This window comes from Pygoscelis adeliae, unplaced genomic scaffold (assembly GCF_000699105.1).
Source record: "Pygoscelis adeliae isolate BGI_AS28 unplaced genomic scaffold, ASM69910v1 Scaffold38, whole genome shotgun sequence".
NCBI lineage: Eukaryota > Metazoa > Chordata > Aves > Sphenisciformes > Spheniscidae > Pygoscelis > Pygoscelis adeliae.
The window spans coordinates 14,480,593-14,497,691 of NW_008825614.1; the positions used below are offsets into that span (position 1 = coordinate 14,480,593).

General features: G+C 46.9%; 1 protein-coding gene across 1 annotated transcript in view; it reads right to left on the bottom strand.

The window, feature by feature from the left end:
* LOC103924408 (pseudouridine-metabolizing bifunctional protein C1861.05-like) overlaps positions 1 to 17,099 on the bottom strand; it is a 25,503-nt gene continuing 8,404 nt past the window's right edge. The window contains exons 9-19 of the mRNA XM_009332934.1: positions 16,685 to 16,770; positions 15,478 to 15,602; positions 14,146 to 14,205; positions 9,887 to 9,953; positions 8,641 to 8,735; positions 7,582 to 7,710; positions 5,978 to 6,092; positions 5,026 to 5,163; positions 4,163 to 4,329; positions 3,636 to 3,724; positions 1 to 1,171 (exon numbers count right to left, since the gene is read on the bottom strand). Of these exons, the coding sequence (XP_009331209.1) occupies positions 976 to 1,171; positions 3,636 to 3,724; positions 4,163 to 4,329; positions 5,026 to 5,163; positions 5,978 to 6,092; positions 7,582 to 7,710; positions 8,641 to 8,735; positions 9,887 to 9,953; positions 14,146 to 14,205; positions 15,478 to 15,602; positions 16,685 to 16,770 (1,267 nt within the window). The 3' untranslated portion in view covers positions 1 to 975. The remainder of the gene's footprint in view (positions 1,172 to 3,635; positions 3,725 to 4,162; positions 4,330 to 5,025; positions 5,164 to 5,977; positions 6,093 to 7,581; positions 7,711 to 8,640; positions 8,736 to 9,886; positions 9,954 to 14,145; positions 14,206 to 15,477; positions 15,603 to 16,684; positions 16,771 to 17,099) is intronic.

The following is a 17,099-nucleotide window of genomic DNA, read 5'->3' on the forward strand; positions in this document are numbered from 1 at the left end:
TTTTCTGTGTCAAGTACCCAGTGGTTTGCCAAGCGGTCACAGGCATGAGGCAGAGGCAAGAGGGGCTTGCTCCAACTCTCTCAAGCGTGTATGTGGGTGAGTGGGGTTGACACTCTGGGCTGGGGAGGAAGGAAGCCCCAAGTTGAGATGAATGTGTGCAGGACAAGGGGCAGTCACCTTTTAAAGGCCACCAGCTTGGCCCCTGGTTACCCTTCTTTGATTAGTCTCGCCTGCTTTCTCCAGGGGCATTGGACTTCAGAGCAAGAAAGCGCAGCGTTTGCTGTCTGGCTTGGGAAGACTGATGAGGTTGTCCTACAGAGTTACGTGCCTGCCAGCTGCATCTTGCCGCACGTTGTGGTCCATGGGACCTCTTGGATATAAACCAGGAGTGAGCAGCAAAAGAGGATGTTGCTGCTGGGCCCACCTGAAGAGACATGGTCCTGAAGATCTAGGAGTTGGTGACAGCGGAGCTACCATGATAATGGACAACAGTGACACAAGGTGGAGGAAGGGGAAATCCCCTCAGGAGAAAATCTAGGAAGGATGGGAGGTTCAGGGAAGCAGAAGGTCTGAAAGACCAGAAACCAGCACTTCTGTACAAAGAAGTTCCCTGGGTTGGGGTCTCCTTCTCTGAGGGTTTACTCAAGACCAAAACAGGTGAGTGTTCTCCTTAGAGGGGGAGGTGAGATAAACTATCAACAGGCAGTAGACAGAAGAACCAAGCTGTGGTTGCTGTAACCCACAAAAAAAAAAAAAAAAGGAGAGGCAGACAAACATGAGTGTGAACAGTGCAATGCAAGTTGTCACAAATGCACTCCATTGACACTTCACCTCCCAAAAGCTAGTGCGCACCAAAAGTCTAAGTCCTCTGGTCAGCAGCCAGCTTTTGAGCTCGAAGCTCAAAACACAGCCCAGTTCCTGGAAACAGCAATGCTGGGAGGGTGAGGAGGTGATGGATGAGAAAGCCACGGCGCTCTAGTCCATCTTCCATACCTTCACCTCTGGCCAGCTCCTGCTCTTGACTTGCTCCTGGCTGACACTGGAAGTGCTGATTTCTGGGGAAATGGGCTCGTAGGAACGGAGAGACAAGCTTGCAGCAAGCAGACCCATCTGGACACAGGTATCTGCGTCATGTTTAGCAAGCATCCCTGCAAGGATTCCCGCCATTAAGCTGCAGAGAGAAAGAAAGGCAGTTTTGAACATTGGGGAACAGCTTTGACCTCTGAAACATGGCCATTCGTTTGTAAGAGAATTCATTTGGACCCAAACCAACCCTTACAGAAGCAGAATATGTCACACAGGAGGGGTGAGGTTATAATGAAAAGTTCTTGATTTTTTAATATTTATTTTTAAATTTGGAGTAACAAATAGCGCTGCTTATTCACATTTTATTTGCTTCTTATCTGAGAAGTTGGGGTACTTTCTTATTCCACCGTATCTTCTTTTCTCCCCAGTTTTCGAGGTGAGGCAGGAGAAAAGAAAAGAGTCTAAGAAGGGAAGGAGCTATTTTTCCCTTGCTCTCTAATTATTTTGTCACTTCTCTGCTCCTTGTTGGTGCCTCGTCACATTCCCTCCTGTCCCCAAAGGGGTGGATGGGAAGAGAGGTAAAGTTTCCATATATATGTGAGTGGGGCAACAGACACAGCTGGAAAAAGAAATCCAAAGCTGAAATGAGATTGTAGATTCAGATTTTTGTAAACTTTAGCTGTGGTTTTCCATTTGAAATTCCCCAGTAAAAATGCTGTGAGTGCTTGGGACAACAGCGGTCACCCACAGGTCCTCACAAGGCACCAGGAGGCCATCAGGAGAAGGGGATGACTTTGCCATCTGCCTGGCTTGCAGGGGAAGGCTCTGTAGAGGCATGGATATGTGCAGGGTGGTGTTTGTGATCGACTGGGAACAACTACTGTTTATTCATAGCTAAATACAGTAATGATGCTTGGAAGCTAGAAAAGGACAAAGGAGAAGTGAAAGAGAAGGGAGAAGATAATGACATCTGAGAGGAAGAAGCAAGGACAGGAAAATGTGACGGCAGGGAGGATTAACGAGCAAATCTATGGGGAAGGGAAAAAGATCGCTTTTTTTGGTTTTTTGCACTCCAATTACCTCAACATCTTTTTATCCATTACAAAGGCACAGAAGATTATGATTTTCATAAACCATTCAATCTCTCAACAGCTCCAGAGGTTCAGAGTAAATATTTGGGGGAGCATCCCCTAGCAATGCTGTGTGCAGGCACGCGGTGTTATGTTGTCACGGCAGCCAGCTGCAAGGAGCAAACAGCCGCTGCTCCCTGCACACACGCACGGCTCCTTGGGCAGCATCTCTGGCGTTGTAGGAGAGCCGCAGGGTCGAAGCGAGGCGTGAGGTGCCCTGGATCACTGTTTCTGGGTGCGCAGCACCCCCTGAGCAGCGCTCCGAAAGCCTGGGGGTTCACGGGGGCTGAGCCGTGAATGTGTTACAGCCCTGGGTTATGCCCTGCTGCATGGTCCCTTGAAAGTGCCAGCAGGCTGGGCTTGGGCAACTTTACCAGTTTACATGCGGTGGAGATGGCACGTACGTCAATGTAGTGTCCCGGCATTTCCAGCCGGTTTTGGCACTCTTACTCTGTAGAACAGGGATTTCTGCAGCTCAGTGGAGCAGGCGGGGTTACCAGGAAGGAAAACCCTGGATGAACAAGAGGACTATGAAAATCCCCACATGGACCAGCTTGTAGTTGCACTCAACTCATCTCAGAGGTGATTTGGGACACAAGGAGTGTGTCCTGGTGTTAAGTGGGTTAACTAGCTGGGCAAGAAGTTATTGATTGATCCTAACTCAAATATTGAGGATGCTGTAAGTTTCAAAAAAAATGACTTTTCATTCTGCCCACTCATAAAAGAAAAAAGAAGTGTTGCTATGTTGAGTTATTGGTAGGTAAGAGTAGAAAAATAAAAGGAAATATCTGTCACATGTAGCCTTTTGGTCTAGCCCAAGGCAATTAAAGGATAGAATCAATTATTGCGGTGTACCAAGCAAGAAGGAAAAAAACGTGACTACTACATATAGTTTGACAAGTTAACAAGGAGCACAATCAAATGTTACTCTGACAGACTGAGAATTGATCAGTGGGGCTAGGAATAATAACTGTCATTTCCTACTCCTATGTACAGCGTTGTGTGAACAGCTAGGCGAATTATACAGCAGACTCTTTTGAAGCATGAGCTATTGCCAGAGGCAAATGCAGAACCTGATGAAATGCTTTTGTAGGGCGATTTTAGCTACTGAGTGGCAGTCCCACTTCCATTGGAGAAATGTGGAAGTAAAGTAGTTAGTAAGACAGCTTTGATGTAAGGTGGTTTACTTTGCTTTCAGCAGCTTAGCCTGGACTAATTCAGAACTACTAGATTGCCGTGAAAGGCTTGGATCTTAAAGAAAAGCAAAACTAATAATGGCAAGACTGGCTTCCAAGATGCTTAGGGGGACATTTTTAGCAAGCTTTGCAAGGAATCACACTAACCAGTCCTGTTCTTGTGTCCTTAATCTTTGCTCCTCAAGCAGCAGAATGTCGTTTGCCTTTGCAGTAGAATTTCAAAGAAATCCGATTATGGCCCTTCCACATTTAGCTGGAGAAGACAAAGTAGCGAGCAATATACCTGTCGCCGGCGCCCGAGACATTGACTATCTCCTCCCTGCTGATGTGGATGGCGGGGTAGTGGGTGGCACAGAGGCTGGCAGCAGCAGTCTGTGTGGGGAGAGAAGGAAAGTTCGTGGTTATTGCCCAAGCTGATAAGGCCTGGTGTGGCTGATGCCATCCAGGCCTGCATGGATGCCAAAAAAAGAAAAGGGAAAAAAAAAAGGCAATAATCTTTTTTCACACTTTGAAAGAGATCAGCAATTTAAATGAAGCTTCCTGAAAATGAAGCTTGCACTCATGAATATTCATGGTAAGCACATCTACAACTAGCTGACTATAAACACTGCTGCTAGGAGCCAGCAGTATACGGACAGTCGACTTGATTTTCTTTCAGAGCTGTGTATTCCACCCCTCAAACACATACATTTGCCAGCAGTGATGCCATGTTTCCCAGGACTGCTGCCACGCCACCAGAAATAGCTACGGTGCTATATGGTCCCAGAAAGAAGGAACTGAGAGCTCAGAAGTTGTTTTCCGTGCCCTTACCTGTTCGTGAGCTCCTGGACGAAGCGAGATGCTCCCTGCCAGGCTTTTGCCACACAGGAGGACGCCGTGAGCGCCAAGGGACACCACCACACAGTGCAGGTGGGCCAGCAAAGGGCGGGCCAGGGCCATTGCAGTCTGGACAACATCCTCCAACCTGGATGGCAGCTCTTCAGAGAGCGGGGAGGAAAAACTGTGGTATAACTTTAAAGGTCCTCAATTGGCCTTTTTATGGGCTGGCAGCCTATTTATGAGCACCACTACTCCCATTTAGGAGCGCTACTATTTATGAGCACTTCTGAAATGTGGTTGATATAAATTTTTTTCTTTAAATCATGGGAAGCATGGAATTCTCCAACATTAGACTTCCATACCGTACCTCTATTCTACGCTGAGGAAACCACCCCTCATGGGACTAAACATGTGTCTGTACAGATCAAAAAGCTGTCATGAAGCATGACTTCCTTGTCTTAAGGCTGTTGGTTTTCCACCTACATGTGGTGGGGTATTTCATTTCTGCAAAGGGTGATACTGTTGGGACAGGTGCCCTCAGAGCATCATGCTTCAGAGGCTTGTTTATAAACCAGAGATCGTTCCTGTTTAGCTGATGAAATGAGGCACACGGGATCTCTGGTTTTGGACAAGGAGCCATCGCAGGCCTGCTGTGCTCTTTGACAGATCATCAGCCCGGCCTGGGCCATACAACCCACGCAGAGATGGCTGTAAGGTGGAAGACACCAAGAGTGCTTATGGATCCCCACTGTGTTATAACCCAATTTGCTTGAAATGGGGCTGGAGCATTAGATGCTCTTCTCCAGGATCTAGGTTATCTAAAAGTGTGACTGACCCTTCTGAGTATTCAATACCTGCTGGCAGAGGGTTCCCGAGGGTCCGATTTATTGCTCTTAGCTCTTGCAGGTTGGGGGAAATGTACGTAAGCGCTTTCCAGCTGTCTGAGAGGAATGGCTTAGAAGCCTTGTTCTCATCTGTTGGCTCATAGCACACTTCAAAACAACATTGCAATTGGTTAGTTAATTAAGTAATTAGTGGTTCATCTCTATGTCAGAGCAGGATGCAGTGTAGAACGCTTAGCGTCATCTGCACAACTGGGGTTATACGTGTAATCTACGAGAAACTTAAACACTATTTCCCCCGTGCCTGGGACAAGGTCTCCCAAGGTTTCCTTTCCCGTGCTCAGCAATGACGCTGTTGCTTCTGGCTCTGGAGCGATATAATCAGACTTCAGTTTTGTTACTCCTCTTAGCTGGTTTTGGAGCCTCTGCCAGGTTTTAAGAATGTTGTCTCCTTCTTCAGGATTTCCTTTTAAAAATGAAGGCATAACTCCAAAGGTTTAGGAAGCCTTGTGAAGGGTCCCCAGCATACCAGGGAAGGGAGGTATGTATTTTAGGGGAAGTGGGAGAGAAATCCTCTCAAAAGATGCTCCAGCACTTATTCTGAGAAGCAAACTATATTGCTGCTCAGACTGGCAGAAGCACACACATTTGTGCTTGCCTTGAGATTAAAGGCAAAGAGAGCAGCTTTCCCTGGCTTTCTGGCAGTGCCCAAGGGCTATAGCACCTACACTACGGGAAATGCGATCTAGCTGCAGAATGAGAAAAACTCAGAGAAAGCAGAAATGTTTCATCCGTTTGAAATGGAGTAGTAGTGTATAGAAAGGAACGCTGAATAACACAGCGTGTCAGCCAATAACTGGGTATCTCCAGCAAGCAGCAGTGGGGAGCTCTCAGGGTGTGCGGAGTGTCTCGGCACACACGCTGTTAGGAGCTACGGGGCCAGGGCTGGGTGAGTTCTCCTTACCTGCTAGCTGATGCTCTCTAGCTAGTTGGCAGACATACTGAATAGTGGAAAGAGGCACATTTCCATCAATGCAAACTAGCGGGGCCTGGCACAGGTTCTCCTTGAACTGGGACACCTAGTGAAAATCCAGGACACAGAGTAGAGACACCTTGAGTCATTGCAGGGGGGGGAAATGATTGCTATTCAGACTCGGGTTGTAGGATTTTCACTCGTATTGCAGCCCTTAGGTGCAGGGATAAGCCTAAAAGAGTGAGTCCCTACGGAAAATGGATTTTGTCATTTGTCTCATCTCCTCACCTTCTTCTCCTTCCCCTGCTCCCTGCCATCAAGAGCTGGACTCAACTGGCAGGGGCCCTCCAGCAGAGAAAGGTAGTTGCTGGTCCTCACTAGACTACTTTGGTACCCGTGGGTCAGTCAGAGACCTACAGGGAAAGGGAATGCTGCTATTTAACGTCACTGTAGGATTCCCTGTGCTATGCCTGGCTTGACTATGCCTTTGCTTGCTGCGCATGTCATTTAGATGTCCTCTGTGCACAGTGCCTCCTGAGACAGGTTGGACATCACAGTGTTTTACTCCTGAGTCCTACTGAATCGCACAGGGATGGGGACAGTGGAGCAGTAGAGTGGGGAGCTGCCGTTCCCTCCTTTGGCTCTCTGAGGCTGCTCAATCACTGCCTGAACGCCAGGCCAGTGCTATAGGCACTCATGCAGCATCCTTCCCATGTCTCTGATAATCCTGGCGGAAAGAAGGGCTGCCAGAATGCACTTTGCAGCAGAAGATTGGTTCAGAGTTTCCACTGGCCACAGCGGTTTCATAAAGCTCAGGAGAATTAATCTGTCAGGTAATGGTTTTCTGTGCCAAGGCTTGGGGGAGGCAGGGTGGAGATGGAAGTGGGAGCAATGACCATATTTTTCCCTAGGAAGTCTCCACCTCATGGGGATCCCACTGTTAAGTAAATTGCACTTAACTTCCATGTCACTGTCAGTCATGAAGCAGAGGCTTTTGTTCTGTCAACAAAGGAACGAGTAGGGAAGGAGGGTGCAGTGATGGGGCTTTCACTCAATCAGTCCTTAATCACTGCTTCCATTAGCCCTGACGTTTTGAAGGTTTGAATGTGCTGAGCAGCAGTGCCTGTTGATATAACTCAGCATGTAGAAACAACAGGGATGGTGGGGAGGGGATGGAACAGGAAAACTTGCTTTAACCAGTGTTCTGTCCACTTTTCTTTGTTTTTCCCTAAAGAGGAAATACCATTTCTGCAGGTGGACTGGATTTATTGCTGGCTCTAAGGTGCCAAAAATGATAGGTTAGCTGGGACTAGTTAATGAAGAGGATTCTGGCCTACATGTCATGGGATGATACTAGTCGTGATACTGTACGGAGCAGAAACAGATAGAAGCTCCACCTGGGTCAGCAGCAACAGAGGGCTCTGGTAGCTTGCCATGCTGCTATCTCAGTGGCCAATGTCTGGGTTAACTTTAGGATTTCCCCATGTTCCCTCTGCACACCCACTTCCTCCTGGTGCAGCTTCACCAGTTGCCTTTTGTCACACGTCCACGCTCCTTCTCATATGGAAAAGCTTACAAATAGATGGTATGCATACATATTGCTCTGTTATCTGGTGGTGGATGTCCATATCACCCAAGCCGACGCTGAGCTCCCCAGCACTAGTGATCACAGCACAGTAAGTGGCTGTGCTCTTCCCCTCCAGCTGAAGGACGGCACTCATGTCCTAAAACAGGGAGGACAGTTATACATGGAGCATGTTTCTCTTCCCTGCCACACTTGGCTCATTCTTTCTCTGTGCCCACCTGATCGGTAGCCCAGCTTGCTGTTCTCCCTTCAACCTCCCTTCTCCCTTGAGATAAGCAACATTTCAGAGGTATCTCAGTCCAGACAGTGCTGGCAGATGGCTATTTTTTAATATTTGCAACGCAACAAATGCCACAGCTTAAAGAAATCATTTAGTAAATGAGAGTGAGAGGTCTCTGCCATGCAGTTCCATAGGTTATGTCTCTGTTGTAACAGAGGTGCCCAATGCCCTAGGTTATGGTTGCCCTCCTGGCTTTCTCTGCTGCTGGGGTGGTGAGGCTCTGTCTTGCTGCCCGCAGTGAGCTCCTGCTGCTCCTGGCTCCCTGAACTCGGTGGACAAGCTGCTGCTGAAGTCAGATATTCCTCTGGTGCACAGTTAGAGAGGGGTGTATGCAGCTATGTGGAGAACCCTACTCCTCTGAACTTGGGAGGTGTCCAGCCTGTGCTCTCAGTTCCAGGTTTTCTCTAACTTATGCTTTACTCAAACCAGGCTGATTTTGGCATTACTTTGCCTATCCTCAGGGTCAGGCTTTGCATATTTCTGGCTGTGCTTAGGCCTTCCTAGAAGTTTTCATAGTTCCTCCTGATTTACCTCTCTTTCTCCTTCAAGTGCCACTCCCTGGAGCTGATTTCAGACCCCATGGTTCAGACTCCAAATGGTACATACACCTAGACTCTGTTTTAGGGGGTGGCTCCTTGCCTTCTAATTGTAACTAAAGGAACATTGAATTATTCCTACTCTTAGCTTGATGGAAGGTGACTCTTACGTCTGCCAGGGTTTAGAAGACTTTTCCCTCTATGTAATGTCAGCACTTCCATGCTTCTGAGGTGCCATTACTGTGCAACGTACCATGTGGTGACAGTAGTGCAGGATGGATTCTGAATGTTCATCCTTCCCCACAGCTGATAAAAAGAGAGGAGTCTGTCCAAGGCGGCTTAAGCAGTCTAAAAGCAAATGGAAACAAAAGATGTTAATAAATCCATCAGAGTACTGTGAACACAGTGACAGCCTGTGCAGGATGAGTGTTTGTAGCAAAGCCCTCTCCTGGAAAACTTAATGCCCATCAATCCTGGTCTAGAAGGATGTTCAAGATGAAACTCAGCCACAGCTGCTGCAAATGACTGGCTGGGGTTGAGTGGGGTGATCTACGTCTGCCTGCTGCACTGGCACTCTGAATTCTCCAGATTTTTTGGAACATCTGGGAGTGGAGGAAAAAAGAAGGGGGAAGAAACTTCTGCACTTCCCTGGAATCATCTCCTTTCCCAGGCACGTGGGCTTTCCCACATTGCTTCTGTGCACGGCCTTTCCTGCTGCTGGCCTTCCCACACTGCTGTTCCCACCATGCTGTCTTACTAGAACCATTGAATCTGAATGGATTCACAGGAAACCCTTCCTCCTCTCCCTTCAAGTTACCACAAATTATACCTCAGTGGGTGGCATGGGTGGCATATTTTTTTTTCCCCTCAAGCTTCCCCATTTGTGATCTGAAGTGGTAGTAGATTTGTGTTAGGAAGATTTGGGAAAGGTCAAAAAGCTGGAATAATCCTAAAATCTTTTTGTAATCTGCCCCTGCTAAGTTCAATACCCAAACACTGGTCTGCTGCTGCTTGTGGTGGAGCACCAGGCACAGCGTGATCCCTTCCTTTTGCCAGCAACTGTAGCCCTTTCTCTTCTAAACCTCAGTTCCTCTTGTCTGTGCTGCATGGATGATCATCTTTCAATAAGCCTATTCCTTTCAAATTCTTGCTCAAGACATACTTCTATTGTGACTATAACCTGGCATTAATTCAACACTGAGGGCCAGGCTGTTCAGCAGTCATTGGAGATCACTGATGCTTATTTAACTTTGATTTGGGGTCACTGTGCTGTATGCTAGTTAACTTCATATTTGTGGACCTTTCTTTTCCTGATCCCCGACTCCCTCCCCTCTTATTTCTTGGAATGGCCCCTACCTTTTCCAGGCAGTCTGCCCACTGGTATATTGCCTAACGTGTCCCAGATCTTAACAGCATGCAAGAGCTCCTGCTGTTGAAGGAATACCGAAGGACAAATCACAGCTGGCATGCACCCACAGGCAAACCCAAGCACTAGGCACCTGCCAAGTTTCTTCCAACGCCGCCAAAGGTTCGTCTCACTCTTCCAGCGTTTGTTTGCCCACCGTCCTGGAAGAATAAATTGTTAATTGGCAAAACTGGGAGGGCTGCTTGGCATAGATGCCATGTCTCCATTAACATGTGAAGTTGATGCTGCTGAAACATAGGTCAGCAATTAGAGGGGGCAGAAGCCATCTAGCTACCAGACTGAGAGCAATGCAAGCTTCTACAGCCCATCTACACACTTCAAACTTGATGACAAAGGCCCAGTTCCTAGGAGGGCACATCAGTTTGGTCTCCCCATGCATTGCTATTTTGGTCTTATTTGCTAAGACCTCTTAGAACAATACTAATGAGTGTTTCAGTTGATACGAGCAGCCCTCTGAATTGACCTGCTCACACCAACACTGGGACTCCAGAGCTGCTGACCCAGACCTGATGGGCTCCTGCAGCTGCCTTCCAGGTTTTTTATTTATTTATTTATTTCCCTTTGAAGGTAAAATTAGATTTGTTACTTTGCCCGTGTTGCCTCTGTACTTTACTTGTGGAAAGATCTGTTTCGGTGTCTGAATACTTTTTCACTCACCCTTCTCTTCCCAAACATTTCCCTCATCAAAAATATCCTTCTTTTCCACCTGTGTGGTTATAAACTTCTCTTTTCTCTTGCCTCTGCCTTCCACTCCTCTGTCCATCTGTCAGTCTGTCACAAACAGCCAAATTGTCAGAACAGTGGCAGTCCCTCACCCCTCTCCTCCTCCTTCTAATTCTCCTGCCAGCAGAATTACATCAGTAAGTGCTCAGATCTCTTTGGGCTTCATGTGGCTATCAAATGGTTTTAAAGCTCTTGCTTCATAAAATCCTGAAACAAATTTTCCATTTCTGAAGACAGCTTGCCACTGGCAGTGATAATGATCTTCACAGTTCTGGATAATTCAGAGCTTTCAAGAGTGTGTTGAGCGTTTGTGTGGCAACCGCTGAAGCATGTGCATGCCCGTACACAGCAGCTCCTGGCCCAGACTCTCTCTGCCCCATGTTAGCCCAGGTGCACCAGAATACCCCTGCACATACAGGTTTTTCTTGCTTGTAAATACCACTATCTATCCTAAACAAGTAAGTGTATTGCCGTCTCAGAATAAGAAATATTCTGCCTCCAACCCATCACTGTTCTTGGGCGTTCTCAAAACTCATACTCCCAAGGACCCTTCTTCTTCCCCCAGCCAAAGCTGTACATCTGTCCTTTGCACACAATGCTTTCTTCCGCATCCAGCCCCGCGACTGTAAGAGGCTGCTCTCCCATCTAAATATGCTCTTTTATTACTCTCTTCTGACCTCCAGGCTGTTTTTGTTTGCCCTGACTCTCCCCGGTTCTGTAGTCTGTAAGACTTGGTGCTAATTCTTGACGCCTTTGCTTTTCTGTCTGGCAGTTCTCCAAACCCTGAACTGCTCAGACCACCTGAGCAGAACTGCCTCTATATAAGCAACCTATGGCCTCCGTCCATCTTTCCACTACTTGTCACTCCTCATTAACCCAAATGCCCCTCTGTTACATTTGCTCATGCTCCCTGGGAATTGCCACTGGTACTGCCAGGAATGAGGATATTTCCATCTGCAACTGTCTCCTGTTGAGTGTTGCAGATTTCAAAAGCATTGAGCTTGGCTATTTTAACTCTGAAGCTCACTATCCATAATAGAGGCAGCCAAGGGGAAAAAAAAAACCAAAAAAACAAACAAAACCCTGCTCTAAAGTAAAAAGCAAGGATGCTTGTTTAGACAAGTCAAACCACATGCTTTTGAACACTGGCCCCTACTTCAATATTAAAAGAGGGTACTAACTGCTGTCAGTCATGAGCACAAACTCTATTTTATGCAGTTCCACTATCTGTTTTTCAGAACTGATGCTAGCAGGAGTGTTGAAAATACTCATGAGCTCCTTTCATTGTCTGGCATGCTGATCTTCTCTTTTAGTCCCCCGCACATCCCAAAGGCAGTGTTTCAGGTTTTTTATGCCAAGCCTTGCCCTAACAGTAGATATACCAGTCTCCCGCTCGGGGATCCAGCTGTGGGTGACCTCTGCTGTTGTACAACCCCACAGCGCCTAAAAGAAATGAAGATGCTAAATCTCTCTTTAAAGTAGCAGGTGGGTGCAGTGAGAGAGAAACCGGCAGCCTGTTTTTGAAGAATAGGAAATGACTGGCTCTCATTGCACCTTGCCAGCTCAGCCGGTAATTCCACGTCTGAGCGGTACTTGGGTATCTCTTCTACGTTGTGTTCAGGTGGGGCTGGCTGAGATGAAAGAACTTAGATGAAAATGGGCTTGCTGAGGTTATTTGAAATAAGACTGGGCTGTTGCTTTCTGGCAATGTTGGAGAGAATTGAGATAGTCTCTGGGACCTTCTTCCATGTCCTAAGAGGTTTGAATTCCTAACGTAAAAATGAGACTCTGCTCAACTTCTGGGTATCCTGAGAGAGTTATAACCATAATGCTTCTTCCAGCACCTTTCTCTGACCAAGACCATACATCCTTCTCTGCAGGTCAGATAGTTACTTATAAAGCACTCTGCTTCTGGGTAACCTTGAAAGCCATGTGGGAATTACAACCAGGACAGAATTCAGCTGCTTTCTTGCTAACTGCACATGAGGTGTGAGTGGTACCCCAGTGCTCTGCGACAAATCCAACATGCATAAGGGCGGGCTCTGCTGGGTGCTAAGCCCTTTGAAAAAATCTGTCTTTAAAAGCCAAAACAAAGCAATGCTGTTGGGGGTGCCTTTTCCTCTGTGCCTAACCACAGCAGCTGTCAGCAAGAATGTTTTGGCTATCAGTTCCCGAATCCTCCTGCAGCTTGGCATTTGGGTAGCTGCCACGATGAACCATCAGCTCTAGGGCTCGCTGCTATACACAAGGGCAGCTAATGCCTCACTTTTTCATGCAATGTTAAAATCTCCTTTTTCCTTTTCCCCTGTCAGCTGTTCCCAGCGGGGTCTATAGCTGCCCTTGGCCCCTCAACATGCCACGGGTGGTCCAGGGATCTGCACTCATGTCTGACACGCCAAGGGGTGGCTGCCCACCCTTGGTCACAGCTTAGCTCCTTGTCCTGATAGCTCAGCGTGGTGTATGTATGTTACCAGTTAGATCACAGCTGAAGCAGTTGAACTTTTGGTTTTGCGAGCCTTCATAGCCACAGCATGTGTCACCCTTGACCATTATAATACCGTTCGGCCTCTGCCTCTGTATCATTGAATAGCCAACTTCCTTAAGGACAGCTTCCCCAGCACGTCTTTACCTATCTGACTGATAGGTCTTCACAGATCGCCCCATCTGACGGCAGGAGTTTCCTGCCTCGGCAATCAGCATAGAGTAATTTGAGACACCAAACAACTTTTGAACAAGCTTCACCACCTCAATCTGTAGTACTTCACAGAGCTCAACAAAAATTGTATATCCCATGCAAAAGGCTGTCATTTGCATGGGGAATTCCCAGGTCTGTTCCACTTTAGCTTCTTGGTTGTTTCTTAGTCAAACCAAATTGAGAGGGAGAAGGTCTGGTGACATTTAAAATGTTCTATTTTTTTAAAGCAATCTTTTTCTTTTTGTGTGTGTGTGACTCAAATCCTTTATGACTGAGGAAGTTGGCTCTCTTGTTTAGCTGTAAACTGTGTCAGTACTACTTTTCTCAAAAGTTTCTTACCACTGTGGGTACTTTGCACGGAGACTCTTGCTCCTATTCATGCTGCTTTCCACAGCTAAGGCAGTCCCAGGCAGCCAGAGCTGGCTCTTACCTGGGGATTTCCTCCCTACAGGGTCTGTCCTTGAATTTGAGGTTGTCATAGCACAGTGAGGGTCTTTACCTATTGCTTCTAGTTCTTTGCAGGTGTGCTTTGAGAGTGCCCTGGGCAGCTCTTCTGCTAAAAGAGTTCTTTGGGCTTATGGCATCAGAGAATAGCCCCAAGGCACATTAACATAGACTGTAGAGGCCAGAGTCATATATGGAGATTGTAAGGATGATACATTGCTCTGTCCCTGTTTTGAGTGGTAGGGTTAGTGACTTTCAGCACGGGAACAGAGTATCACCCCATTGCCCACCTAGACAACACACCAAATGTGCAGCACTACACCGCCCACGTTTGTGCATGTGTGTGCATGCAGACATGTGGATATCATGCACGGATACCACCTTTCCCCCCACCCCCCTTTGGCTTGGCACTCCTGTAAAAGTAGGTGGAAATGGCAGCGGTGCTAAGAAAGCTGCTATAGATACAGTACCAGGATGACAGGGTTCTGTGCCTTGGCTATAAAGTCAACGTTGATACCTCCAATCACCACCTTTAAGAGGGAAGAAAGAGGTAAAAAGCAGTTGGAAGGACTTGAGGGAAAAGTTTCCAAGTCTTCTTTGCTTTCCCTAGTCACTTTTCCCACTCTCTTGAAAGCTATCTATCTAATTTATAGTGTGAAAGCCTGTGCTTATTTTGGATGGCTAGACACAGGTATGTACCATCCCAATCAGAAAGAACGGAAATCTCTTCTATACGTTGCTTTCTGAATTATGCCTGCTCATAGCCAGGCCCAGCATGGCAGGTGGGATATTATTGTGTACACATATGGGTGCTGGTGGTTTCTCTGTGTGGTGATAGAATAATATAAGTAGTTGCATGGGTCTGGTCATGTCAGTGCCCTTGAAGCCATCTCTCTTGGGGCAATTTTTGACATACCAAATCTCAGAAACATTCAAGCACTGCTGTGTAAAAAAGCAAAGAAAATGGGAAAAAGTGGGCAGAAAAATGCAGTCATTTCTTGCAAGCTCCCAGGAGAAATTGCCGTACCTAGTGACACTTTATGGATCACTGTCTTATTGTCCTACAAAGCCTGAAAAAGCAGTACAGCTCCACAAACAGGAAGTTTCCAGATTCTTTGGGGACATACAGCTGTTTTTTCTCATTCCATCAAATGCTGGGTTATTGCCTCTGCAGTCACTGCCCTCCTTTATATTGACAAATCCTATTGCAAACGGGTTTTAGAAAATTTTTCAGCTCTCTAAAGACTATCTAAAATAGGTTTCCTGTAAATTATGTGGTGCACACAAAATCTAAGATAGTGAATAGACTATTAGGGTTATAATGGATCTTGTTTGGGATATGCTGCACGTCTTGTAATTTTGGCAATCATGAGCAGGAGGCCCACAAGAAGAGATATTTATAAAACACATATGGCTCAGCAGCTCAAAATATCTCCACCCACCCTCTTCCAGGTCTACTCCTGTAGTCATGAGTTCCCTGGCACTGAGAGCAATACAGTTGAAGTTATACATAAGGGCACGATAAAAGGTGAAAAGGTGATTAAAGTTTTAATGGATTTGATGGTCTAAGACTTAATGGGATTAGGCCACTGTAAGTATTTATTCCCTGTAAATGTGGATAGGGGGAGGAGGAGAGGATATTTATCTGAGAAGAATAAAAAATACTAAAGAGAGAATGTCTGCCAGCGTGAAGCAGAAAGATCAATCTCTGGCTGAGTCACCTTTTACTTTTGGGAACAGATATAAATTTATCCTGTGCTGTCAGCAGAGAGACATTATATGGAGGGCAGCAGGGGACTCACTGGCTGAGGTGAGGTTGTGTCCTCTCGCCGAGGCAGGTTCCCCGTCCTTCTGGCTTTCTGTAGTTTGCTCAGGGCCACTGCAATGCAGCTGCCCACTCTGGCATTGTTCTGGATAAGAGCAAGGTCTGTTTGGCATTTCTTTGAGGAAAAGAAAAAATACCAGCAAGATCGACCTGTCAGAAGCCTATGTAGGAACTGCCTAGAGGGAGAAAGCAGAAAATACATGCTGTGAGACTTGATAGATTTGATCTCCCGTGCCATAATCCTTTGGGGGCACATATGCTGGGTTTCAATACTGCATGAACACCCTGAATTTTTCAATTTTTTCATCTTCCTCCCCCTGTGTCCACACAGAGGAAACCTGTTGCCTCCATTCAACAGATAGGGAACAGAAGCAAAGGCTTCACAGACAAAAGAGAAGGTGAAGTGCTTAAACTGGAGTCGAGAGTCTAAAAAACCTCTGAGGATCTTGGCCAGCTTTTCTAGAACTAGATGCCTAATGAGCTTTTTGCCAAGTCTCTATAAGCCCATTTTTTTATCAATTTCACTGGGAGCAGAGTATCAGAGGCTTTGAAAGCCCCACTTTCTGGCTGTGTAGGGTTCTAATATCAAAAAATGCCTTTACCAATCTGCCCTGACTGGCCAGCTATGAGGTCTTCTAGAGGGCTGGCAGCAGAGCCTGGACATGAACGTGGCTCTCCCAGATCCTATGTCAGCATCCCAGCCAGTAGATCTGCCTTTCTCTTGCCTGTGCAAGAGGATTCTTGCTCACCCAAGGGTATTCTTCTTCCAAGTTTCTCTTACTTTGCACCTGCATGAAGAGTTGGATAAGGCGGTGTGATGTACAACGCAGTGCTCTGGGAAGCCCAGGTACCTTCCAGTGTGCAACCCTACCACGGGCAACAGTGTCCTGAGCACTGTGCGGAGCAGGCAAGCTCAGGGATCAGACGTGAGGGATCTCTTTACGCTCTGGACCACCTGCTGTCTGTGCTGGTCTCAATTTTTAATGCAAAGGTGGATGAGGACAGTAAGGGTGCTCCTGAAAAAGCAGGATGCAGTTGCTAAGCTCTCATCTGTTTGCAAATACTGAAGTGTTTGCCCCTTGCTAGACTGTCAATAAAGTGACAGCGTTTTCCAGCAAGCATTATCAGAACAGATAGGACGTACATTGGAGTACTTTTCCCCCCCCCATTTAGTAAAAGGATACTGGAGTCCAGCGATTTCCCATCAGTTAATTCATTGATCTTCTGTAACATAAAAGGGGTCAGTTCTTTGCCTGTGATCCCTTTGGACCTGCAAATGTAAAGAAAATACCTGCAGATGAGAAGGCCAGTTCTGTCTGATATCTTTATCAATGATCTGGATGAGGGGATCGAGTGCACCCTCAGTAAGTTTGCAGACGACACCAGGTTGGGCGGGAGTGTTGATCTGCTCGAGGGTGGGAAGGCTCTGCAGAGGGACCTGGACAGGCTGGATCGATGGGCTGAGGCCAACTGTATGAGATTCAACAAGGCCAAGTGCCGGGTCCTGCACTTCGGCCACAACAACGCCATGCAGCGCTACAGGCTTGGGGAAGAGTGGCTGGAAAGCTGCCTGGCGGAAAAGGACCTGGGGGTGTTGGT